The 25,555-nt window shown below is 59.0% G+C and overlaps 1 protein-coding gene across 4 annotated transcripts in view; it reads right to left on the reverse strand.

Moving 5' to 3' along the window:
* The window catches only part of RAI1 (retinoic acid induced 1), a 73,660-nt gene that overhangs the window by 3,039 nt on the left and 45,066 nt on the right, over positions 1-25,555 (reverse strand). For all 4 annotated transcript variants that reach the window (XM_051632075.1, XM_051632071.1, XM_051632072.1 and 1 more), the window contains one exon: positions 879-6,465. In XM_051632075.1, coding sequence (XP_051488035.1) covers positions 879-6,449 — 5,571 coding nt within the window. In that variant the 5' untranslated portion in view covers positions 6,450-6,465. The remainder of the gene's footprint in view (positions 1-878; positions 6,466-25,555) is intronic.

Genomic DNA, 25,555 nt, shown 5'->3' on the forward strand with positions numbered 1-25,555 from the left:
CTGCTCGCCTGGAAGGTGCCGAGCCCACAGCCATCCCCCATGGGACAGGGGATAAAGGGACATAGCCTGGGCCATGCTGTGGCTTGGGGGTGGAGGACCATGATGTTCCCCATCTCCTGCCCCATCCCAGCAGCTGCAGCAGGGACGGGAACCCCCAGCCTTAGCAAAGCTGCACTGCAAGCACGGACACCTGGGGATTAGTCTGGATGCAACCAGCCCCACAGCTGTTAGCGGGGGGCTTGCTGGGGGCCCCCTGCCCAGCCTCTGCTGGTGGCTGTCCTCTCCCTTCCCACAGCACAAAAGCCCCATGTCACCATGGTGGTCTCCCAGCAGCATCCTCCCTATTTTGCTTGCTCAATGTGCCCATGCTCTTCTCGCTCTGGGAGAGGTGCAAGGCAGGGCTGCCCCCTCCCTCCAGCTCCCCTTCCCCTGCTGCCCATCATGGTGGCATCAGACACATTGAACCCCTTTTTCTCTCCCCTCCTGCCTTCGCCAGGGTGTGTCTGTCCCAGTGCGAGCCAACCCCTGCCACACACAGAAGTGACCCACCAGGCTCAGCATCCTTACGGTCCCAGGGCAGTCCCTGCAGCCCTCCCAAAACGTAACAACACAAATACACTTCTATGCCTAATAGGGGGTTTTGGCTGCTAACGGAGCCACAGCAGGATAAAACTTGAGGGAAGCCAGCAAGATTCATGGCTCAACACCTGCCCTGCTATCCCAGGATGCCTTGTTGTGCCCAGATACTCCTGGTTCAGTCCTATTAATTTTCATCCTGGCTGGAGCCATGGGAATGGCTTTGGCTGAAGGAGGCCGGTGGGACATGCCACCCGGGGATGCCGTGCCGTGCCACGCCGGGCAGGCAGCCAAGCTCTTACCAGGTCGGCAGCTGCCTTGACGGCCTCCTGCAGCCCGTAGAGCTTCCCCGCCACCAGGAAAACCCCAGCGGTCCATACGGCACAGGCCTCGTGCAGCCAGTGCTCCTGAGTGTCACCCGCCGGCTCCTGCGGCAGGGACTCGGCCTTGTGACATTCATGCCGCCGGGGCTTTTCGGCCGCCTCCTCGCCCTCTGTCCTCTCGTCACAGCAGTAGCAGCTCTGCAGCCTACGAAACATGCCCCGCGGGCTGGAGCGCAGCGAGCTCTGCTTGGCCGCCTCGCCGGCACCCTCCGGCCGCGCAGCCTTGCCGCCAGCACCGCAGCCGCCCTCTGTCCCTCGGGCCAGCCGCTCGGCTGCAGTGGCGGGGGGGACGGAGTCCTCGCCCTGCCCCTCTGCCCGTGCCTTCTCCTTCAGCCGTGACTTCTTCTTGGGCAGGCAGTCCTCGGGGTAGTAGGGCCCACAGAGGTCCCCCAGGTCCTTGTAGTTGGCGGGGTTGCGGCACAGGCAGCAGACCAGGCAGGCGGCACTCAGCGCCTTGGACACCACCGGCCCCATGTGCATGGTGGAGGAGGCGGGCAGGGCTGCCTGCGGTGGCGGCGCTGGCCCCAAGGGTCCCCGTTGCAGCCGCGCCTCCTCGCTGGGCGAGTTGATGACGGTGCAGGTGGCGGTGAACTCACCCTGCCGTTCCACGTGGATGTAAGGGGAGAAGCTGGGCGCCCGGTTGTCCGCCCGCAGCCGCTTGCAGGAGACGTACTTCAGCCGGATCTCGGGCTCAGCCGGCTGCAGCAGCGGGGCCTGCTGGGGCTGCTGCCGCCGCCGCTTGCCGCGGCCCTTGCAGCGTGCCGGCACCGCCTTGGCCTTGCCGTGGGCCAGCCGCTTCCGCTGCCGCTTGGAGTAGCCGTTGTAGTTGGAGTGGTTGGCCCGCGGCTTGGGCCCCCGAGCCGGCCCGGCACCGGGGCGTCCCTCAGGGGGACCCTCACTGCCCCCTGCCTCCTTCTCCTCGCTCTTTGGTTTCTTCCCCTCCCGTGCCACCTCCTCCCCACCAACACCAGGGCCGGTCACACGCTCCCGGGGCAGCGCCGGTGGCGGCACAGGGCCCATGGGTGCTCTGGCCATGCCCAGCGCTGCCACTTTGCCCTTGCGGTTCCTCTTCTTAGGCAGGAGCCCCAGGCCCTTGGCTGCCATGGCAGAGCCGGGCTGCACCCCCGGGGCCAGGGCACAGGCCTCGCCCTGGCAGCCCTCAGTGGAGAGCTTCTTCCCACCACCCAGCTTCCCCTTTGGTGCCCGGCCATTGGGGTTTCGGCAGAGCTGCCCAGCCATCGCTGTGCCGGGCACCTTCTGTGCTGCCACTGGCTTGGGCAGCCGTGTGTCACCCGGGGCCACCCCGCCGTGCTTCGCTGCCCGCTCCCTCTCCACCCCTGCCAGGCTCAGGGAGGTGCCATAGGTGGTCATTGTGGCCGCCGCCGTGGCCACTGGTTTGCAAGCAAACTTCTTCAGGTTGGGCGAGGTGATCTTCTGGACAATGGCCTCCAGCTTGAGGCCACGGCCTTTGCGAGGAGGCAGCACTTTGGTCTTGGTGGCCTCCTGGAAGGCTGCCCGGGAGGTGATCTTGATGCAGACATCAGGGGCTTCCTTCGGTGGAGGGTGCTTTGGGACAGCTTCACCAGAGCTCTTGGGAGGCAGCTTGGCTTTCACCTTCTTGGCCACAGGCATCTTCTTGAAGAGGCTGGGGGGACCCTCTGGCTTTTCCTCCTTCACGCCGCCATTGTTGCTCCGCAAGACCAGGTTCCTTTTCTTGGTGGGGATGGGGGAGATGAAGGTGGACTTCCTCTTCAGAGAGTGCAGGGGCCGCTCAGACATCTTGCCCCCCACCCCTGGCCCTGCTTTGGGCAGCTTCATCCTGGCGCTCACCTTCCCCTCTTTGTGGGGGCTGCCTGGGGCTGCCAGCTTGAAGGCAGGCGGCAAGTGGTTGTTGATGAGCTTCTTGGGCACTTTGCAGTTCTTCAGCCGGACGTCAGCAGCCCGCTTGCCCCGCCGCCTCTTGGTGTAGAAAACCTCCTGCGTCTTCGTCCGGGAGCGCAGAATCATCGACCGCTGGTCCCTCTCCCCCACCTCTACTGTGTCCCCCTCCGGCGGTGTCGGCCCCGCTGCCTCCTCCACTGACACCAAGCCAGGCACCAGGAGGGTGGCATCACCAGGGTTTTGGACCACCTTGGGGACCAGTCGGCCGCTGCACTTCCTGGCTTTGAAAGCCACCCGCTGCTTCACGCCGCAGGCTGGCTTCTTCCCCAGCTTCTCCTGGTGCACGGGGACCTTCAACCCCTCCAGCGGTGCCGGGGCACGGGGCTCGGTGAGGGCAGTGAAGGAGCGGGTGCACATGCGTGCTGGCAGACCCTCAGCTGGAAATCGGGGTGTCTGGCTCTGGGCGTTCTTGCTGGGCACCTCTGCCTGGCCATCTGGCCCTAGGCAGGCACCGGCCGTGCTGCCAGCTGTGGGCAAGTCACTGAAGGGGCTGGGCACAGCACTGCTGGGGCCGTCCCCCTCCAGCAGCCGCCCCTGGACCCTCTTGTTGCGGAGGCTCTTGCCCCGTGAGACCGGCTCCATTTTCCCCAGTGTGTTTTCAGAGGTGAGCAGCTGCTTCACTGTGACTGACGGGGTGGATTCAGCATTGGCTGCCTCTGGGTGGGACATCTCCCCCCTGCTGCTCTCCTCCTCGGGCTGGATGTGAGGCAGGGAGGACTTGAACCAGCTCTTCACCTTAGTCTCTGTGCCCACGGCAGGGCCCAGCAGGATGACAGACTGGCCAGAGAGGCGAGCAGCAGAAGCTGAGCTCTCCTTTTCCACTGCGCTGACAGTCTCCTCAGCAGACACAGGCACCTCGCTGGAGGACAGCACGGCAGGCATCTCTGGGGGCTTTGGCGATGAGGCGTCGTACGTCACCGACTTCTGCTCCGAGCCGGCCAGCTCACAGAGTGAGGAGTACTCCTCTGCCTCCAGGTCTGACTCCTTCAGCTCCGGCGAGGAGATGATGGGAATCTCACTGAAGTCCCCAGTCGAGCAGCAGTGCCGGGTGTCCTGCAGCCACCTCTCACTGTCTGCCTTTGTGGCCTCATCGTAGGTCAGCGTCTCTTCTTCCTCCATCGCCTGCTGGCTGAAGTCCTGGGCTGGCTCACTCTTGGCCTGCTGCTCACCATCACACAGATCCAAGCCGCAGGCATTTTTTTTCTCCTTGCAGGAGCCCACCAGTTTGCTGGGGAACAAGCCCTTGGGGAGCTCGGTGGCTTGCAGCTCCTTCCACCGCAGGCAGGCCTCGCCCAGGCTCTCCTCCGGCCACTCGAAGGGCTCCATGGCGTTCTCAGACCCCACCGAGTTGGCGGTGGTGTTGGAGTAGCAGCTGTATCCGGCAGCTCCGGCGCTCGAGGTCGCCGCTGGGATGCTGGGCTTGGAGTTGAAGGTCAGCGGGGCAGCATCCTTCAGCGTGTCCTTGGTCTTGGTGGCAGCAAACTCCACCTGCGGACCATCATACACCTCCTCACCAAAGTCCTTCCCCGTGCTGGCCCCTGAAGCCTTGTCCAGCTTGAGGGGTTCAGTGAGTGTGCTGGAGTCACCCTGGCTGGGCCAGGCACCCTTCACCATGGAGTCCAGGCAGGGACGATGGTTCTCCATCTGGAAAGGGGACTTGGTGGCTTCCTTGCTCAGCATGGGTGAGTTGGCCCAGGCTTTGTCTCCCTTCTCACTGATGGCATCCTGCAGGACAATGATCTCGGAAGCCAGCTCCTCCTGGGACAGGGCACTGAGGAGCAGCCGGGGACAGTCCCGTTCATTGGTCACATACTTGGTGAAAGTGTCCAGGGGCAGGCTAGCGTGGATGCTCTGGAAGGAGTCATCTGATTTGGTAGACATGTCATCTGGGGAGGTCACAGAGCAGGTGGACACTGACTCAGGCTTCGCCTTGGAGTTGCTGTTTACGCGGGCAGGGCTCCGGTTCTGGTTGCAGTACAGGAAACTCCTCTCCAGCTGGTCCTCCGACCCACTGAGATAATCAGCATCCTGTGTTTCAGCATGGACGGACTGGGGGGTGCTCAGTGGGTCGGATAGGGGGGTCCCTACCTGTTCTGCCGAGTAGGTGCTGCTCTCAGGGCTACAGTGCTGCCCCTTGAGCTGCTCGGGGGTCCTCGCTGGGGTCTTGATGCCCTTTTTCTGGGGCACAGCCGCTTTGGACAGCAGCAGCTGCTGGACGGTGTTGGAGATGTTCTCCACCTGGGAGGTGAGCGCCGTCAGGCTCTGCAGGCTCAGGTCCGACAGCAGGTTTTCAGGCAGTTTCTCTTTCTGCAAGTTTTTGCAGTTCCCGGATTGAGCATCAGGGCTCGTCCCGTCGGTGGGAGAAGGGTTCAGCAGCGGCATGAAATGGCTGTGGTCGGTGATGCCGGCTGGGAAGGCGCCAGTGCTCAGTGGCTGCTGGGTGTACTGGAAGTTCTCCAGGTTGGGCATGAGCGGGGAGGGAGTGGAGCTGTAGGACGGGGACCTGCCGACTGAGCGAGCCGGCGAGTGGCTGGCGCTGGGACTGAAGGTCTGGTAATACTGCTCTGGCGTTCGGACAGGCGGCGCCTCGCCCTGGCAGTAGGTCTGACCCGGCTGGTTATAATGTTGATACTTGGCCAGATTTTGGTAGTGGAGGGTGTCTGGGCCGTGATGTCGCCCTTGCAAGGGCTGAGGTGGCTGTGGGGGTTGCGGTGGCTGCGGGGGCTGCGGCGGCGGCTGCGGGGGCTGCGGTGGGGGCTGCGGGGGCTGCTCGTAGCCGATGCGGTTGGGCTGGTAGCCGTGCAGGTTGGGCACGCGGGGGCCAGGGGCCAGACTGGCAGCGCTGCCCAGGGGCCGCTCCAGTGGCGGCTGCCCCGAGGGTGCTGTGCAGCTCTTGTAGGAGTGCGCTGGCGGCGAGGAATAGGTGGAGGATGCAGGGAAGGACTGCGAGTGCTGCCCGAAGTGCGGGCTCTGTGAGAAGGGCATGGGCGAGGAGACGTCGTTTGGCAGCTTCTGCCGCTGCAGCTTGGGGTAGGGGAGTGCAGGTGGCTGCTGCTGTGGCTGCTGCTGCTGCTGCTGGAAGTGAGTCCGGAAGGGCAGTGGGGCAGCCGCTGGCTCGTGGTATGACCGCCCTCCCGCCAGTGCCGCTGCCGTCTTCTTCATCAGGCTGTCCTCGTACTTGGCCACCCCACCCGGCAGCGTCTGCGCTTGGCCGCCCCACCCCTGCAGGCTCTCATCCCCTGAATAACGGGCTGGGTAAGGGCTGTTCTCCTGCACGGTGTAATTGGAAAAGGCTGGCCTGCCTTGCAGCTGCTGCCCTGCTAATTGCTTGTTCCCCCGGTGGTATTTCTCCACCGCGCTGTTCTCATAGCCTGCGTATGGCAGTTGCTGCTGACTGTAGTACTCCTTCGCCACCAGCCTCTGCCGCTCGCAGTTCGGCCCTGCCTGACTTTGATGCCTGTAATTCTCCAGGCGTGATGTATCTTGTGAAGTCGGCTGGTAGCTCTGCTGGTTGCCATGGAAACCACACCTTTCTCGAAAGGACTGCATGGCGCGGGCTCGTTATCTGCGAAGAGAGAGAGGCGAGAATTCAAATGAAGCATCGGCCACCGCGGCAGGGCCGGGGAGCGTGGCCGTGCGTGGAGAGGGGCTGCATCACTGGCGCCATGGGGACATCACCTCGCCTGCTGGGGCATCGCCTTGCTGGTGCTGCCCTGCCTGCCCAGGGCCCTGCAGCACAGCCCCTGGCGCTGCATGGCCTCACATCACCCTGCAGTGCACTGCTTTGCACTGCATTGCCCTGTGGCGCGTCGCATCACCCTGCACCGCTCAGCAACGCATGGCTTTGCATCTTTTGCATGCTGCCCTGCATTGGCCTGCATCACATTGCCCTGCATCATGTCACCCTGCATCACATCACATCGTCCTGCATTGCATTGCATAGCTCTGCATTACCCTGCATTTCATTGCCCTGCCTTGCGTTGTCTTGCACTGCCCTGCCTCATGTCACCTGGCATTGCCTCCCCGTGTCCCCTCACCTTGCCCTGCACTGCCCTAAGTCACAGCAGCTGGCTACACGTCGCCTCACCCTGCATGGCAGCACGTTGTCCTGCATCACATCCTTGCATCACCAGGCTCCCTAGGAGGGTGCCTGCAAGCTGGGGCCCTGGGGATCTCCAAGTCTCCCTCCAGCTGAGATCTTCTCCAGCTCTGCTGCCCACCCCAGCTCTGCAGGGTGAGCAAATCCCCTCCCCACCTGCCCCACATGGCTCTAGGACCCCCTGCACCATGCCAGGGCCCCCCAGCCCTGGTGCTCTCACCCTTCATCCTCACATGCCCTCCTTAGGAACACTAGGAACTCACCAGCCCCTCCCAACACCCTGCTTATCACCATTCTTTTTTAATTATTAGACTAATTACTGGAATCAGCAGCGTGGAGGGCCAGAACTGCAGGCTCTGCTGCAAAAAAAAAGTCATTTCAACTTGCTGGCTCTGCCCATCTTTGCCTGCTGCTGCCTCCTGCAGCCCCCAGCCGATCCCCCCAGCCCCAGTGTGATCCCATCTGGAAGCTGCCTTCCCATCATTGGCATTAAACACCCTAATTTCCCAGCCCCACTTGTAATAGGTGCAGGGAAACACCTGGGTCACCAATTTGAGCTTGGAAGCAGCTGAGTGGCTTGAGGGGGCTAATGAAGGGACTGGTTACAGCCGGGACACATCCTGCTTATCTCCAGCACCTGTGGGTCAGAGGCACTGAGGTGAACATGAGCCTGTTTTGGCAGTGGTTTGAGATCTGGGAGCCCCAAGGGCCTGCAGATCCCTGGGGGCTTCCCCAGTGCTGCTCCCTTGGCACCATGCCACGGTGGTGACCCTGTTGCTGTCCCCTCTGCCTTCATTAAGGCGATGAGTGTAACGAGGAGGAGGACAAGGCGCTGCCCTGCTCCCTGGTACACCTCCCTGTGGTGCCAGCCCTGAGCCGGGGAGGGGGCTGCACATGACCCCCTGCCACCCTCATGTCACCACCAGAACGTGTCAAACATCCCAGGGCTCCGCATGGTCCCTTTGCTGATGGCTCTGCTGGTGGCCACACAAATGGCACTGCTGCTGGGCACCCACCTCAGCCCCTCGGCAGTGCCCTGTGGGCACCGGTCACACCTCAGCACCTTTCAGGGTCTACGTACAGACATGGGGCTTTGCTTCCTTGTACTTCCATAACCATGGGCATCTCAGGGGTGCACCAGTCATGGCTCAGGAATATGCTGATCATGGTGCAGGGATGCACAGCACCTCTGGAGCTGGGTTTGGTGCTACCCATTTCAGCCCAGCACTGTGTCCTCCCTATCCTCCATCACCTCACAGGCTGCATGGGCTGTGGTTAGAGCCCAGATCCCAAGGAAAAGACAGGCCAAAGAAAAATCCAGTGAGGACAGCGTGAAAGCCCCTACCTGGCATGGTGCTGCCCTGTCCTGTGCTGGAGCTGCTGGAACAAAGGCAGCAAAATCAAAGCCAGGCCTCTGGGGCAGCCCTGGTGCAGCAGTGAGAAAATTAAAGGCAGGAAAGGGCCCCTTGCTCCACATGGAAGCAGGTTTGAAAAATGAAAGCAGCTTGAGAAGACCCTGGGCTGGTGCTTAAAAGAGGAGCTTTTCCCCCCCCCTCTTTGTGTTTTATTATCAATTATCGTTATTAGTTAATTATTGTTCATTTTCCAAACAGCTGGGACAATGCCAGGCTGAGCAGAAGCACCTGGTGCAAGGGGATGGGTCACCCACTGGCCTACAGAGCTGTGCACACCCACAGGGTTTGCACACTTGCAGGCTGTTCTTGCACGTGGGGTGTGCAGCGCCGTGCACACAAGCTGTGTGTGTGGGTGTGAGTGGGAGGAAGCCCTGGGGCTGGACCAGGCCATGGCCGTGCCTGTAAGATACCCCTTGTGTCCCAGTGCCTGGCAAGGCTGAGGCTCATCCTGCACCCTGGGCATCTTCTCACAGGGGCCACGGGGGTGGGTGAGGCAGGAGTGCAGCTGGGATGCCTGTTCCTTCCCCATCTGATCCCATCCAAAGTCCCATGCTGAGCAAGGCACCTTGTCTAGAGCCCCCCCCTCCCTGCAGGCCACGGGCACTGGGGCTGTGTCAGGGGACAGATGCTGCCATTGGGGGCCAGGAGGGGGACACACTCATTACCAGCAGCACCCTGGGCTCTGCTGTGGCTTTGCTGGAGAAGGGCCCTAACAGATGTCACCTCCTGTTTCCGAGCAAACGCTTTCATGGCATCAAATCAAGCTGTCAACAGCAGAAAGGTTATGGCTCTTCCCGCATCCCAGGGGCCTTGCACACTCACTCCCCCCTCTGTGTCCCTGCCGGACGTGCTCTCCCAGCTCCAAAGATGTTTCCAGCCTGGCTCCTTCTGTCCCCACCACAGGAATCAATACAGGACTGTCTGCACATGGCTGCAGCCAGACACTCACCCTCAGGGGCCTGGCAAAGCCACCATGGCTGCAGGCAGGGCTTGTGGCAAGGGTCTCCGGGAAGGGTCTCCAGGGCATCAGTCGGAAGAGGCAGGAACATGGGGCCATTATGGTGCCTGAAGACAGCATGATCCTGTCCCCACAACTCAAGGAGCCACACTCACCTCTGGCTATGGCCACCCCTGGAGCATCCCTTGGTCCCCAGAGACTTGTGGACAACCCAGCTGGCCCCACAGCTGCCAGCACAGCCCCAGTGTCACCATTCGGGGACATGCCAGGACCTCCTGCCCCTCCCGCACCAGTGCATGACCCAGGACCATGCTGCAGAGCACCAGGCCAGGCTGCAGATGTGGGGCTGACCCGGTGCCAGGGACTGGTGCTGGGAGCTGAGCCGGGGCACCTGCGGCACTGCCAGGCCAGCACAGCCTGCCTGCTGCTGGGGAGGATTTGTGCTGTGTGGCTGGGTTTGGTGTTATTTTCCTCCCCCTCCATCGCTCCTTCCTTCCCTGCCTTCTTCCCATTCCTCCCCCTTCCCCTTGGCTGGCAGGGACACAGCAAGGCAGGATCCATAGCTCTCTGAAAGCAGCCCAGGACTTTCCGTGGAAGGGGACCCTCAGTAAGCACCCAAGACCCCCAACACTTTGGCCCCAGCGGCAGTGGGCATGCTCAGGGGCAGTGGGCTTCCTCAGAGGTTGGGGGCATCCTCAGGGGCAGGGGGCATCCCCTGCCCCCCGCATCCAGGCCTCGCTTCCCAGCTGCTGCTCATCCCACGGGGCCTGATCCGGCGCCCCTACCCCGGCTGCTCCTCCGGCTGCTCCTTCGCCGCTGCGCCATCAACAAGGGCTCAGCAACTAAAAATAGCAGCAGGGATGCTTTGCCATGGGAGCGGCGCTGGCACCATGGACCCCCCAACTCCCTCTATCACCCAACCCCTCCCCACCCTCACCCCCCCCCACCCAGGGAGGCAGCCAGGTGGCACTGGGGTGGGTGGGAGCAAAGGGATGGACCCCCCCCTCCCTCTATCCCCCTCTAGGTAGCTCCTGGGGGGAATAAGCACCTATCAAGGAGCATCAGCCCTGGATTTGTTTAATTGTGAGCTGGAGGAGTTTAAAGGAACCCTTTCTGGCTGGCTGCCACACCACAAAGTGCTTGGGAGAATTGGATTATTAAGGGAGAAGAGAAAAGGGGAGCTGGGGGGGGACAGATCAGGAAAGGGCATCCTACCCCAGGAGCTGGGAATGAGAGGAACTGGGGGACAGACAGACCCACCCCTCTGGCAGTGCAGAGTGACTCACAGGCTGGCCAGGGGCAGGGTATAACCCTCAATGGCTGTCCCTCTGTTCCTGCACCCCATGGACACCCCCCTGTGCCCAGCATGGGGAGGTGGCACCTGGTTCAGAGGGGCTGGGCACCACCTCAGGTACACCCCCCCTCAATGCACCCCCTAGTGCCCCCCATTAAGGCACCCTCCCTCCACCCCTTTAACACACCCCCTCCCCAAAAAACCCCTTTGAGACAACCCTTCTCCAACACACCCCCATTAACATACCCTCTCCCCAATCTCCCCCATCACCTCCCACAACCCCAGCGCTCCATCCCAGTGTCGCCACGGGGAGGGGGGGTACCCACAGGGCCAGCCCTCTGCTCCCCCCTCCTCCATCACCACGTTCCCCCCCCTTTCGGCGCTCAGCCGACCAGAGCAGCTGTTCCCTCCACACTTCACTTGCCCACAGATGATGATAAATGGAGCTGAGGCCGCGCCACCCATTACACGGGGGTGGGAAGGATGCGGGTAGTGAGGAGGAGGGACGGGGTCCCCATCTCCTTCAGCCCCCCCCAGACCATGCTGCTCCACCCAGACAGAGACTGGGGAATTCCCTAGGCAGGTCCCCCCCATTCGGGGGCGTCTGGGGAGGGGGACCTGCCTAGGGGATTCCCCAGTGCAATGGGGTGCATCCCAACCAGATTCAGGTCAATGCCTCATCTTGGGGGGGGCACAATCCTTCATCCCTGCTGACCCCCTCCAGGTCTGCTCCTCCCCAGTGAGGAATTTTACTCAGGGAATGAGAAAAAAAAAACAAACAACAACCACCATCGCCTGAGAACCACACTCATGACTCAACGTTTCTGCTGGCCCTGGTTTCTCCCTCGCTTGCCAGGGGAAGCCTGTGGCCTCCCCAACCTCATCCCCCTGCATGGAAATCCGGCCCATCCGCAGCTTCATCCTCTCTCTTCCTTTGGTTTTTCCTCCTTTATTTTTGGAGGAAGGTGGTGGTGGTGGTGGTGGTGGGGTGCTGGGTCCTTGATATCAGGGCTGGGAGGTTGGCAGAGGGTTGGGTTAGGGAGGATGGGGAGGTGCTGGGAGTCAGAGCAAGTTGCTGTGGGTTTTTTTTTCCTTGCTGCTGGAAAACGCCAGCTGGCAGGAAAGGATTTTACAAGGGAGGGAAGAAAAATAAAGGGGGAAAAAATGGGGGAAAAGGAGGGAGAAAGGAGAGGAAGAAAAAACAAAGAAAAAAAGAAAACAAAAGAAGGGAAAAAGAAAAAAGGCGGGGGAGAAAAAAGGGGAAATAAAAAGGGAAAAAAAGGCTGGAGGCTCAGTGCTCAGCCTGAGTCCTCCTGAGCAAATTTCCTCTCTGGAGGAGGAAAACCCATCACCAGCAGTGACATGGAGGGAGGTGCCGTGTGCTCCTGCTCCCCAGCAAGGGGATTGACATCAACCTCCTGACACTGATGGCAAGAGGGAAACATGAAGCTGGAAACGTGGAGGTCACGGAGGGACTCGGCTCTCCAACCTCCACACTAAATCCCACCACTGCCAGCACAGGCTGATGGTGGCCAGGATGGACAGAAGAAGCCTGTGTCAGGGGCACCCACAGCCATGGGGTAGCCACAGGCCACTCACCACCATGGTGACCTTCAGACAACCCTCCAGCCTCAAAGCAAGCTGGCAGTGCTGTGGTACCAGCACGGTGCTGGTGGCCGGGTCTCGTCACGCTCCTGTTTTTCTTTAATTATTTTCTAGATGACAGGTCAGGATCTTTCTTCCTTCCTCCCTCCCTTCCAGCTCTCAGCCTGACTCTCTGTGACTCCAACAATAATTAACCATTCCAATAATTATTACGACCCCTCATATTGGGACCCTCGTGATTGGGAAAAGCCAATGTGGATTTACCAGGGGCAAATCATGCTTGACAAACCTGACTGCATTCTGTGACAAAGCCACCCACAGGGCGAGCGGTGGGACATTGTTCAGTTTTGGTCCCCCCCCTCACCTAGCACCACGGGCACCCACCAAGCCCTCTGGCCCAGCAAAACCACAGCAAACCCAGCAGTGGGACCTGCCAGATGCCCAGCACCATGGCTTGGAGCTGGCCTGCACCCCACCTGGAGAATGCAGAACCAGGACCACTCTCCAACGGTGCCTCAGTTTCTGCACCTCTGGTGGTCTGGGTTTGTGCCCGGTGTTGGGGCTCCTGACCCCAGCCAGCACCACTAGGCTGGGAAATGCCAGCCTGGGAGCATGGGGAGGGAGCAGGCTTGTGTCCCAGCCCCCTGTTGGAGTCCTGAACCTCCTGCCCTGGCTCTGCCCCAGCCCCCTCCCATGCTCCTGCTCCCTCTCCGGGATGGGGCTTTGCCACCGGTGCATCCGTGTCCCTTCCCCACTGACAGGCACACGGGGACATTCATGCCCATGCTTTAGATGGGCAATATTAAATATCACCAGTGGTTCCAGTCCCAGTGAAACCCCCTCACTGACACCTAAGGTTACAGGGGGCATTACTCCATCCCCCTTCCTGCAGCACCTCCTGCCTCTGCTTTCAGAACAGAACTTCCCTGTGCCAAACTGCACCAACCAAGCTGGAGACTCAGCGACCACACAGAAAACAACACCCCCCCATCCCCAGATCACAGGCACCCCCCAGGTGCTGTGCTCCAGCATCTGCCTGCAGCCAGGTCTGTCCACCGGAGACCAATTGGGTTGTGCTGCTGCCAGGTTCTGCCCTCCAAGTCATCTCCTGCCAGCAGCAGACAGCTCGGTAATGAAGCGTAATGCTCCGACACTCCCCTGAGTGACAGTGGCCAGGCTGTGGCCCCACGGCTCGGCACGGCCTCCTCTGCCTGCTGGGGGGGAGGGAAGAAGAGGGAAAAATGAGCATTCCCATTGCCAGGTCTCCCCTGCTGGCTGGGGGAGGGGGGAGGAATCTCTGCTAGGGGATGCTGAGCAGGAATCCCCTGGGAAAAAAAAGGGAAAATAAGAATAAAAGGAGGTTGGGAAAAAAACAACAAATCGAGGTTAAAAAAAAAAAAAAAAGAATGCAAGGGGTTGAAAATAATAAATCAAGGTTCAATGTTGTGTGATAAATCATTTTGGTGTTATACATTCCCCGTCTCCAAATCCCCAAGGCAAATAACAGGGGCAGGTGAGCTGGGGAAGCCGATTCCAAAGGCCTTCTCCTGGTTCCTGGTTATTGACTCTGTCAATCACTGTGGGCACCATCCCAACCTTTCACACCCCCCCAAAATCTGATCCTTTTGTTCCTGCTGAAAAACTGTGGGGAGGGATGAAATGGGAGGGGAGAGGAATTTGGGGCAGGGAACTTCCAAAAGGGATGATTAAGGAGTTAATCTGCCTGAAATAGATAAGGAGCTTAGAGCTGCTGGTATTTGACTGTCCAAGTTTGGATTCAGGGTGTCTTAAACACTGGCTGGAATGTACTTAGATATGACCAAAGTACACGTCCCCCTGAGGAATTACCAGGTTGCCAATTAGATTTGCTTCCCAGATTCACTCAAACCTTCAAAAGCTTCTTCAGAACAGGAAAATTGCTGCCTGTCCCCGGGGAGGTTGCAGCCGACATGGCAGAGATCCCAGTGACACATGGGCAGCCACTGGGATTTGTGGGAAGGGCGATGGCCAGGCCAGGATGTCCGTGCCAGGTGTGGGGTCACCCAGCACGTCCTGGTGGGCACTGCTGGGGGGGTTGGGTGGTTGGGGATGCAGGTGTGAGCCTCGCCGTGGTCACAGCTCAGCACCAGGGATGCCAGCGCGCTGACCAGGCTCTGACAGGACCAGACTCAGCATCCCATGGAGCTGCAGAGCTGGGGCTCTCCCAGCTTCCAGCCAGGCTCCCTGTGCTGCTGCACAGCCAAATTCAACCCAAATGACCTCAACGTGGGGCACAACATGGCGCTGTGCTGCCACGTGGGGAAGGTGAACAAGCGCTGGCGGAGAATGCCCGACTCCCAAGCCCCACGGGGACCTGGCACACCACAAGCTCACCAGTGAGACCCGCTGCCCATGCTGGGGTGCAGGGCACCAGCTGGGGGGCACAACCACAACCAGCCCTGGGGCAAAGCAAACACCATCCCCTGCAAAAACATCCCTCTATCCATTTACTTTAACTGCCCCATTCCCCTCCTTGTTATTTACAGTGCTCCATAACGTGATGGTGAAAGTAACGAAGTTTGGCGGTTACGTGACCATCACGGAGGTAGGACCATCACAGGGGACCCCCACCACTGGTTTCCACACCCCGACACACAGGTGCCAAGCTCCCGTCCTATCCTGGTAGGACTAAATCCAAGCTAGGTTCCCAATCCCATGGAAAGGCGTCGGGAGTGGCAGCATGTCTCACTGGGCCGGTCTTGGCACCACAGCGTGATGGAAAGTTGCTGGAACATCAGCTTTGGATGCTGAGTCCTGGTAACAGTTGCTATGTGAAACATTCAGAGGTGGAATTTACTGTCACAGTTAATAATAGATGAAGGTTTTAGAATTTTTGATGCTTTACATTTTAAGCTGTTTGATTTATAATGTTTCAGAAAAGGGGAGGCAGGGGGCGGCGGGGAAAGGCAAGAGCCAAATGGCAGTGTATAGTAAACACACCGAGGTGGGAGGTGGGCAGGGGGCTCCATCCATCCTCCTGCCCACACCAGGGACACAGCGAGACCCCCCGCCAACATGGTCATCAGGACAAGGTCTCCCTGTGAAGCACAGGGACCAGGGAGCATCCCTGCACAAAGCTGGGGCACGACTGGAACCGAGCCCCTCAATCACCAGATCACACTTCATTTTTTTCTTTTTTTTTTCATCCCCTTAAATTGCTGCATCTCTTCTCATCCTGCCCGCACGCCCCCACCAGTGTTTTTATTCCGTTGGGTTGCTGGGTTATTTACTTGCTGGTGCTCCTCTCCCCTCTTGCAGGTGTATTTCAAGTAGGCTCCTGAAATAGCAGCGAGCCGTGCACCCGTGGCGGTGCACGCCGGGTTGTGCTGATTAGCAACATGCTGCCAAAAACCAGAAGGGTCTGATTTGCCCACCCCCCAGCTGCTGCCAGGGTTGCACAGCCCCTGGCATGGGGGGATGATGCAGCTGGATTCAGGGGGGCTGGTGCTGCTGTGTCCTCTCCCAGCCTGAGCTCTCCTTCCTGGAAAACAGCAGTAAGCGCAGGCACTGGTGCCGTGCAAAGGACCTCAGTGTCCCTCGGCATCCCTCAGTGTTCCTTGGTGTCCCTCAATGTTCTTTGATGGGCTCCAAAGCTGCCTGATGCTCAGGATGGCTGCAGCTCCGGCACCTTCCTCCAGCTTCTCCCAGACTCTGGAGCATCCCAATGTCCTGAATGTTCATATGGAGCATCCCGACATCCCAAACATGTGCGATTAGGAGGATTTAATTCCAGTTCAGTGAGGCCTTGGGTCAGGCAGGAGGTGGGGAGCAGAGGAGGACTCCACACCTCCACTACCAGCACTGGGCATGCAGCGACATCTGGATGAAATTGGGAGGGTGGGTGGATGTGAGAAGGTTTCCCCTCTGTTCCCTCAGACCAAGAGAGGTGCCATGGTGCAGAGGGTAGGAGCTGTGCCGTTGGAAGGACCTGAAGTGGGGAGAGGGCTGAAGCTGGGACGCTGGAGCATCCCCCCTCCAGCACCTGGAGACATCCCAGCCACTCCATGGCTCATGCCAAGACCCCGGGTGGACATGGGGGCTGCTGGACCCTGGGAGGTTGCTGGGGCACGTCCCTCACTGCCGGTACCCCCTGGCCCCTCTGGAGCCCTATGGTCCCCACCAGGATTAGGGATTCCTGGGTGTCCCGGGCTGAGCTGTCCCACAATGTCTCTCTTCATCAGGGCTTGTGCATCACCCCATTTCCACAGGCACAGCCCGGCCGGAGCTGAGTATCATTTCCTTCTAAAGCAGCTTTGCCACCCAGGGTAGCTCACCTTAATGAGCAGGGTTATTCCACACAGATCCATTACTAATGGGCTTGGAGGCTGGCAAAGCCCAAGCACAGATGCCTGCTGCCAAAACCAGTGCCATGATGTGCCCAGCTCTCCCTGAGCCATGGGGTCCCTGCTGGATTTGCAGCCAGTGCTGGTGATCTCCAGCTTGGTGGGCTCCCACCCAGGCCCCAGCAAGATCCCCATGTCTCTGCCGGCTGCCTCTCTGCGATAAAAACCATTTGCAGGCCCAAAACCACAACCGTGTGGCACGTCTCAGCATGGAAACCACTCAACCCTTCCCAAAAAGCAGCTCCGAGAAGGAAGATTGAGGAAGATGCTCTGGCATCCCCCAGTACCCACCAGGAAACACCAAACCCCTGGATGTTCCCAATGGCACAGGCACCCTGGCCCTCCACCCTGGCCCCAACCAGACACCGATCCAGCCCGGCACAGGCTCAGCCCCTCATTAACCAGAATCACCTTATTAAAAAAAAAAAAAAGCCAAACACAAAAAGGATTTCAAACCCGGGGATTCCCTCCAGGGCAAGCCCCTCCCCGCAGAGCCCCAACAAATTCAGTGCAAATGGTCCAACTCTGCCACTCCCCCCCTCCGGGGACCCCCGTTAGCGGCGGGGGCCTCGTTAGCCGCAGATCGGCTGAAAAAGACTCGTTTGCGGCGTCAAAGCAGCTCTGCCCCAGACACCTTCTCCTCCGACCGCAGGCGCGGTAACGTCCCAGGGCACCGCCACTAGATATTAAGACGCGGCGCTAAAAATAAGCAAAGGAAAAAAAAGAAAAAAGGCGAAGCAAATCGCAGTCCCTGCCTGCTCCCGCCAGCCCGGCACGGGCAGAACCACCCGGCCCCCCCGCGGGCTGGGGAAAGCTCGGCAGGACACGGAGGGGTTTGCTGGGTTTTGTTAAGATGACGCGGTTTTCCCTTCCCTCCGCCCGCACCTCCTGCCCCAGCGGGGAGCGAGCCCCGCGGCGACACACAGGACTTGGTGACAAATCATCCCACTGAGGGGGGGGGTTCTCTGCACGTCAGTGGTTCGGGGCCGGAGCGGGCCCCTCACCCACCCCACGCAGCCCGGGATTGAGCTTCCCAACGGGACCATCCCCTGGGCTGCCGAGCCGGGACCCGCGGGGGCAACACCACGTGCCCAGCCCTGGTTTGCTGTCGAGGGCTGGATGGTTTGGCCAGATCCAGCGCCCGGGCTGGTGCACTGCAGCACCCCCATCCCAGCAGCTTCCTGGTGGGGTCCCCCATCTGTAAACATCCCGTTTTCCCATTGCTCACTGCTACCCAGGCACAGCTGGAGGGATGGGAGCAGGCAGCATCCCTCTCCTGGGGATGCGTTTTGCACCGGAGCACCCGGGGAAGGGGCAGATACAGGCAAGATGCTGCCTGCACCCATCCTGCTGCCTGCACCCGTAAGATCCCATTCTCTGTCTGGGGTCCCACAGGGACCTCCAAGGGACACAGCCCCTGAGATAAATGGCAGTTCCAAGCTCGGGGACAGCTCCACGCCTCCAGCCAAAGGCGAGCGGCCGCCCCGCTGCCTCGGCTGCGGCTGGAACGAATGCGTGCACATACCTCTGCCCCGGCACCGGGTGTTTGCTCTTCCCTTCCGTGGCTGTGATTGATTAAAGGATCAGGGACATCTGAGAATGGAGGCAGCGGCGGCAGCAGCAGAAGCAGCTCCCTTTGGACTTGGAGAGCTTCCTTGCCTGCTGCTTGCTGCTGCCGTTGCCTGTCAGGCAGCTTTTAATCAAGGTTTGCTTATATCTGCAAAGGCCTTTCCCAGAGGGATGAAGGGAGGAAAAGAGGGGGGGAGAGTATATTAACATGCCAGCCACCCTCCCTCTCCCTCTCCTTTGTTTATGGAGAGGGTCAGTGCTTGGAAATGGCTGGCAGGGACGGGGACAGGGGCTCTGGGGGTGCTGGGGGTGCCGACAGTGCAGTGTGGCTTGCGGTGGGTCTGGGTACCGTGGCATAGCTGTGGGTAGGAAAGGCACTGGCACCCGGCTGAGATGTGCTTGGTAACAGCAATGGTGTGTGGAGGGAGCAGGACCTGGTGGCCAGGGTTCAGTGGCTTCCCCCCAGGTGGCCCTGGATGCATGGCATGTCCCTACAGGTACTGCAGGGGGCATGGTGGGGGTGCAGGTTCCAACCCAGACACCCCTGAATCAGGGTCTCCGTCCAGAGACCAACAGTGTCCACATGCCAAGACCAGCACTGTCCACACACAGAGACCAGCCCAGTCTATACACTGAGACCAGCACTGTCTGCATGCCGAGACTGGCACCATTTGCATACCAAAACCAGCTAGCAGGGGCTAACACAGGACCCTCCGTCCCTCCTCCAAGCCCCAAGGAGGGTTGGGGTCTCCCATCCTACAGCAGCTCCAAGGCCTCAGCTGGGAATCCCAGGATGACCCCATCACAACATCCCACCTCCCTCCTGCAACACAGGGCTGGGTGCAGAGGGATTGACACCAGCCCCAAACCTGCTCCACAGCACCCCAGGGATGGGTTTGCCTGGAGACACCGGGAATTCGGCATGACACAGCCGGGCTGGAGCTGGTGACAATAAGGACACCTCACCCCTGTCACCATCTCCATCCACCACCAGAGCCCATGCAAGAGGTGCAGAAGGATGGGTGACCCTCATCCTTGTGTCCCCCTGATGTGTCTGCCTGCACCGCGTCGGCTCCGCGCGTTACCTTCTTGCTCAGCTAATGACCTGCTGAAAGTGCTCTGTGAGAAACCGCGCTCGTAGCCGCCATTAAACTGGTTAGGACCAGCGGGTCATGCTTTATTGCTTTAATAACTGAGTTTACGAAAGGTCGTCTCATAACTGATAACATGCATAATTTTTGTAACTTAATTAATGCTGCTAATATACTGGAGTCTCCATCAGCTGCTGTTGCAAACCCATGTGCAGTTTGCATCTAGAGCAGGGCTGGGTTGTGTATCCCAGGCCAGGCTCTGTCCTGCCATCCTTGCCAGGCAGCACCCATGGTGGGAACAGGGTGGGAATCTGTGCCAAAACCCTCCTGTGCCACTTTTCCACATCGGAGCATCCCATTTGGACATGCTGTGGCAGGAAAGGGGATGCTGTGAGCAGGTGGAGAGGGATTTGGGCTCCAAATCCAGCAAGGCTGTGGAGAAGGGATTTCTGTGCTTCCCCTATGCCCAGCCCATGCAGCAGCCAAGGGTGGAAGCGTGACCCACAGTCAGGATGAGTTTTTGCCCAAAAGACCAAAAAAAAAACCTCCTGTGGGATGGCATTTCCTCCAGCAATCCCACACATCCCTGCCTGGAGTTAAAACTGAGCAAAGGAGCTTTGCCCTGAGTGGAGATTTGGGGCTGTGCCCTGGGAGGGTTTCCCTGGGAGCCCTGGGACTGATCCTGCTCCTCCCAGTGGTGCTGAGGGCTGGCACAGGGCAGGATCCCAGGTACTGCACATCAATCTCAGCCCTGCAGAGGTAAATGTCACAGAGCTGGCTGCCTTTCTTCCCACTGCTTTATTTTCTCAGGATAACCTCCTTGACAAGAACACATTTTTCTCATTAAAAGGGGGAAAACCACCTTCTCCCCACTGGCCCTCATGCAGACCTGGGGGGGAGGCTGAGCGTCTAAAAACCAGCAGCCTTTTCCAGGCAGCAAAACCAGGCCCTTCCCTTGCAAAAAAAGAAGAAAAAAAAAAGAAAAAGAAAAAAAAAAATGAAAGCAGGAAGAATAAATGTAACCAGGAGCCCAGGTGCATGCAGTGTGCAAGGCCCTGATATGCTGCCACCAGCAAATCTGGTGAGCTGTGAATCCCCGGCACGGCGCATCCAGAGCTGCAAATCCAAGCTGCTCCAGTCGCCTGCTTAGTTTTGCAAATTCTTTCCTGCTGGCTGAGAAAAGCCAATATGTCTGCTGCTCCTGCTCCAGCGCAGTAATTGTTCAGCGCTGGTTATCATCCTGCCAGAAAGGCACGAGCTACCGCTGGGGCACTCTGCTTGCTGTAAATGCAGCTAGATGATTTTCTAGCAAATGCAAGTTTTCCAAGGAAGTGGGTGGAATCTGCTTGTCTCTGATTAGACAGCTTGGGTTTTTGTTTTCCTGGTGCTTGAGAGAGAGAGAGAGAGAGAGAGAGGGAAAAAAAAAAAAAAAGGCATAAAATATGCGGCTTTCCATCCCCTCTGCCCTGAAACACAGGCTCACATGCATCCTGGAGATGGTCCCCCTGGGACATGCAGCTTTGCCCACACTCGGAGCAATGATCCTGTGGAATGAGGCTATGATCTTTCATCCATCATCGCCGAGCGCTTCTCTCTCCTGCGCCCGCTCCCCGGGCTGTGCTCTGCTTTCCCTCCTCGGCTCAAAAAATGGAAGGGTGCAGGGTTAGATGCCCCCCAACGTGCACCTCAGAAGCCAAGATCCCGCTCAGGGCTGGGTCCTGAGCTGGATCCTGGCTTGGCATGATGAAGGGATCCATGGGAAGCAATGCAGGATACCGGGAAGCCCTTCCACAAGGAGAAGCTAGCTCCTAGGCAGGGTGAATCCCAAATCCCAGAACAGCATCCAGGCTAACTGAGATGCTGTGAGGGAGGTGGGATCAGGACAAGCCCTGAGGCTGCAGAGAGGCAGGTCTGCCTCTCCCCGCCCTCACCAGGGGAGGAAAAATGACTTGAAATTAAGATTTCCTGATGTTTGGGAGCTTGGAGACCTTGACACCTCCTGCGTCCATCTGGCTCTTCCCCTCTCATGGCAGCTTGCTCCCATGTCCCTGTCTATCCATGAATACCAATTACAGTTTAGGAGAATGTATATCTGAGATGTGCAAATACAAAAGGCAGGAAATAAAAGTCATCTCTTACTGAAGAGGAGAGGTAACCATGACTACCTGGGACCTCATTTAAAACTGTGCCGGCCGCAGGCTAAAAGGCAATGCTTCCTATTGTTACACACGTTTACGGAAAGCTTTGAAAACCCGCTTTTCCCCCCCAAAACCAGCTGGGAAGTAAGAATGAAAATGAGGACGGGAGAGAGGGGGAGGATGCAGGAGATACTTATTGGTGTTTGCAGGCTGGTTTTGCGTTCCCCCCTGTGTGAAAACAGCCGGTGAGCTGAAACTTCAAATGAGCAACTCGGAGGGAGAGGGAGCGCGGGCGGCTGTGGCATCGCAGCTCCGGCGCCGCGTGGCAGCAGCAACAGCAGAGCCACGGTTCCAGTGCTCCGGGAGAAAGGCCCCCTGGGAGGGATGCAGGGAATAAATGGGCTTGCCAAGGGATGCCTGGGATGTGCTGGAGGCTTGAGGGGAGCTGGGAGGAGATGGTGGCTCTCAGTGCTGGCCCCAGCCGTGCCGCAGCGTTGCTGCCCGGCACCCGCTTTTGCCCACCAGCACAGCCCACGGTTGGTGAGATCTCAGGGGTGCCCCAGGCAGCCAGGAGGGTAGATCAAAGACCAGGAAAGGTATCTCCCTGACACCAGCCTGGCCAGGGTCTTGCACCACTCTTGAGTTCGTGGTTACAAGGCCAAAACCCCAGCAGTCGAATTCCCTGGTTTTTGGTTCAAGAGCCACCCCACTTACCACGCTAGCAGCATGTCCCTTGCCGAGGCGACAGTGTTGGGAAGAGAACCTGTTCTAGTGCTTGCCCTTCCCTGCCTCCCCATGAGCAGCTGTCAAGTCCCTGGGATTTTAGAGATGGCTTTCCCAGTGGAGGACAGGACGGACGGTTCTTGAACCACAGCCAGGGACAGATGTCCTGGCAGAGCCATCAGCAGGAGCCAGAGCCTCCAGAGAGGAGCAGCCACTCCAATGCATCCAGACCTTGGGAACTGCCAGCAGCTCCCACCTGTGCAATGCAAGTTTCCTGCTCCAGCCTTACCCCACTTGATTCAAGCAGCACCCCAGGTAGATTCCCCTCCCTACTTGCCCTCTACACCCAAAGGAGAGATCAGTGCTGAATGGCGCCATGCTGAATCCCCACAAGTTCCCTGTTGGAATAAAACCTTGTGACGGGTAATGTGACAAGTGGAATGGCAGGACTGACAGCTCTCCCCCCTGCCCACTGGCTGCCAGGCACGGGGAACCCCCCCCCGACAGCTGGTATAAGGATGGTGTGGGGGGAGGCATGAGCTGCTGCCTGGGGTGCACCAAGCACTGCTCCCACCTTGTCCCCCCCAAACCCCCATCCTCTGGGAGGTCACAAAACACCTTCCCAGCCTGGATGGAGCTTGGGAAGGGTCCTGTGGGTCTGGGTGCAGTGGAGACAGCTCAGTGTGGAGTTTGGTCCACGGCATCACTGCAGGTGCAAGCCAACACCCCCAGCACCACCAGCTTACTGCCATGAGCTCCCACCAGCAAAGCTTGTGGCCCCCCTTGCCAGCACCGGACCCACACCTTGGACCACACAATGGGGCTGCAGGCAGGAGCCCAAGCCAGGAATTATGGCCTGTACAAAAGACAATGACAGCGAATCTTGTTACTGGCTTTTCAGCAAACGTAATTCCTTTTTATTAGAAAATTAAAGGGTATGAAAAGCTTTCCAAAGCTGAAGAGCTGAAATGTGCTTTCATAAAATATGCGGCGTCTGATAAAACGGATTTGCTTGTCTGCCTGCCCCGTCCCCCTCCCCCTCCTGGTTATTATTCCTACTGGCAAGGTGATGCCTTTTGCCAAAACACTGATCTCAGCATGGCCAGCTCTTGCCCACAGAGGCCCTTGGGAACCAGCACTGCTCCCTGGTGCCCCAGCCATCCCTCTGAGAGGCACCACTCAGCTTGTGTCTGCTTGCAGGTTAGTTCTGAGGTTTTTTAGCTAAGTAAAACTCGGAAGGGTGGCCTTTCCCCTCTGGGGTTGCAGGTAAAGGCTGGTGATGATCGAAAACATCACCCTGAACCCAGCCACAACATCTGAGTCATCCTTCCAGGTCTGCAAGGTTAAAGGTTTCTCACTCTCTCCCACTTGGGATAGCGGAGCTGGCGCAGGGACACAGCACCAGGGAGCAACGCTCGCAGGCAGTGCCAGCTCTTTGCTCTCTCGCAGGCAGAACACCCTTCCAGCCCTCCAGGGACCACAACCACGACACCAAGGCCTGGCTCAACACTCCAGGATTTGTATTTCCATTGCTGGGATCAGTTTTGCCTCTGCAAGTCCCTGGGGACAAACAGCAGTAGGACACATCCGTCCCAATGTGGAGATCACCACAGCCCAGGGGTGGTGGATGCAGACACTTCTGTGACCACCAGGTCAGCATCCTCTGACAGTTTGTCACTCTTGTCCTGGCGGAGACTGGGGAGGTGACACAACGTCCCCTGGATGCCACTGGGGAGCTGACACATTGGCTGGGAGAGGACCTAGAAGCCCTGGCTACTGTCTCCAAATTACTCCATCCCTGGTGATGTGACACAGGGGCAGGCGGTGAGGGATGGCAGCACAGCCATCACGCACCTGCTGCATCACGTTGGACAAAACCGCTGGACACAGGGCGGCAGAGCCAGCAGGGACAGGGACAGGCCTGCCTGCCTCCAAGCCAGGCACCAGCACCACCATGGAGAGGAGCCACCCCATCGACAGCACCTCTTGCACCACAGGAGCGCGTGTCCCCGCGTGCCCTTTCCCTCTCCTGAGGGACTCCGATGGCTTCTCCTGCCCTCCCCACCCCACGCAGCCTCCCGCGCGTGCGGCTGGGCCGGCTGTTACGGCGGGAAGGGCTGTAACTCCACAGCCAACCTCCCTGCTCAGCCCCGCTACAAATCAGGGTCAGGCGGCAGTGCTGTTAGACAGAGCCTGCTGCTACGTGCTCCTGCTCCTAATGTCCTCCCTGGCTCCCTCCGTGGGGACACAGAGGCTTCATGAGATGGTGCCTCAGCCCATCCAGGGGTTGCTGCCCTCTGATCTGGCTCCTCCACAGTCACTCCAGCTCGGAGTCTGGGCCAGCAGCACCGAGGGTTTAAGGCTGGGGATGGTTTGTTTTTTTCTTTCTGGCTTTACCTTTAACATCTGCAAATGTGGCTAGGAGTTTGTCAAGCCTATTTTTAGAGCCTCTCACCACATGCGATTTCTCCACCGTGAGACAGGAAACGCTGATGAGGTTGTTCACCACGGAGCTGCTTTCTCCTCCCTGGACAGCCTCTGACCTCTTCCAATCTGCCACGCCACCAGCTCCCACCTCCTGACCAGGGGAACATGTCCTGTGATGGAGCTATGGCAAACCTGAAGGCCAGGAATGCTGCTCACATACCACCAGCTTGCCCCGTGCCTCAGTTTCCCCAAAGCAACAGCATTTTGCTTTGCTGCCCACCCCAGCGCAGTGCTAAGGGCTGCATCTCCTCGACCATGGGATGCATTGATGCGTTGGCATCGGGCATGGGAGCTGCCAGCAAAGGGACCCCAGAGGGAATGCCCAACACCCAGCCATTGTATGGGGTGCTTGGTGTGTCCCTGCTGTCATGCTTAATATGAAAAGCTCAACACAAGCCATCAGTGCGTGTTCACAACCCAGAAATCCAACTGTGTCCTGCATCACCAGCAGCATAACTAGCAGGTCAAGGGAGGGGATCCTCCCCATCTGCTCCACTCTGGTGAGACCTCCCTGCAGTGCTGGATCCAGTTCTGGAGTCCCCAGTGTAAGAAGGACATGGAGCTGTTGGAGCAAGTACAGAAGAGGCCACAAAGATGATCTGAGGGCTGGAGCAGCTCTGCTCTGGTGACAGACTGAGAGTTGGGCTTGTTCAGCCTGGAGAATAGAAGGCTCAGGGAAGACCTTAAAGCACTTTCCAGTGCCTGAAAGGGCTACAGGAAAGTTGGGAAGGGACTTTTTATATGGCCACGGAGTGACAGGATGAGGGGGAATGACTTTAAACTGGAAGAGGGGAAATTTAGAAATTCTTCACTACGAAGAGGGTGAGAGCCTGGCCCAGGTTGCCCGGAGAAGCTGTGGCTGCCCCATCCCTGGCAGTGTTGAAGGGCAGGTTG

This window comes from Apus apus, chromosome 14 (genome assembly GCF_020740795.1).
Source record: "Apus apus isolate bApuApu2 chromosome 14, bApuApu2.pri.cur, whole genome shotgun sequence".
Taxonomy (NCBI): Eukaryota; Metazoa; Chordata; class Aves; order Apodiformes; family Apodidae; genus Apus; species Apus apus.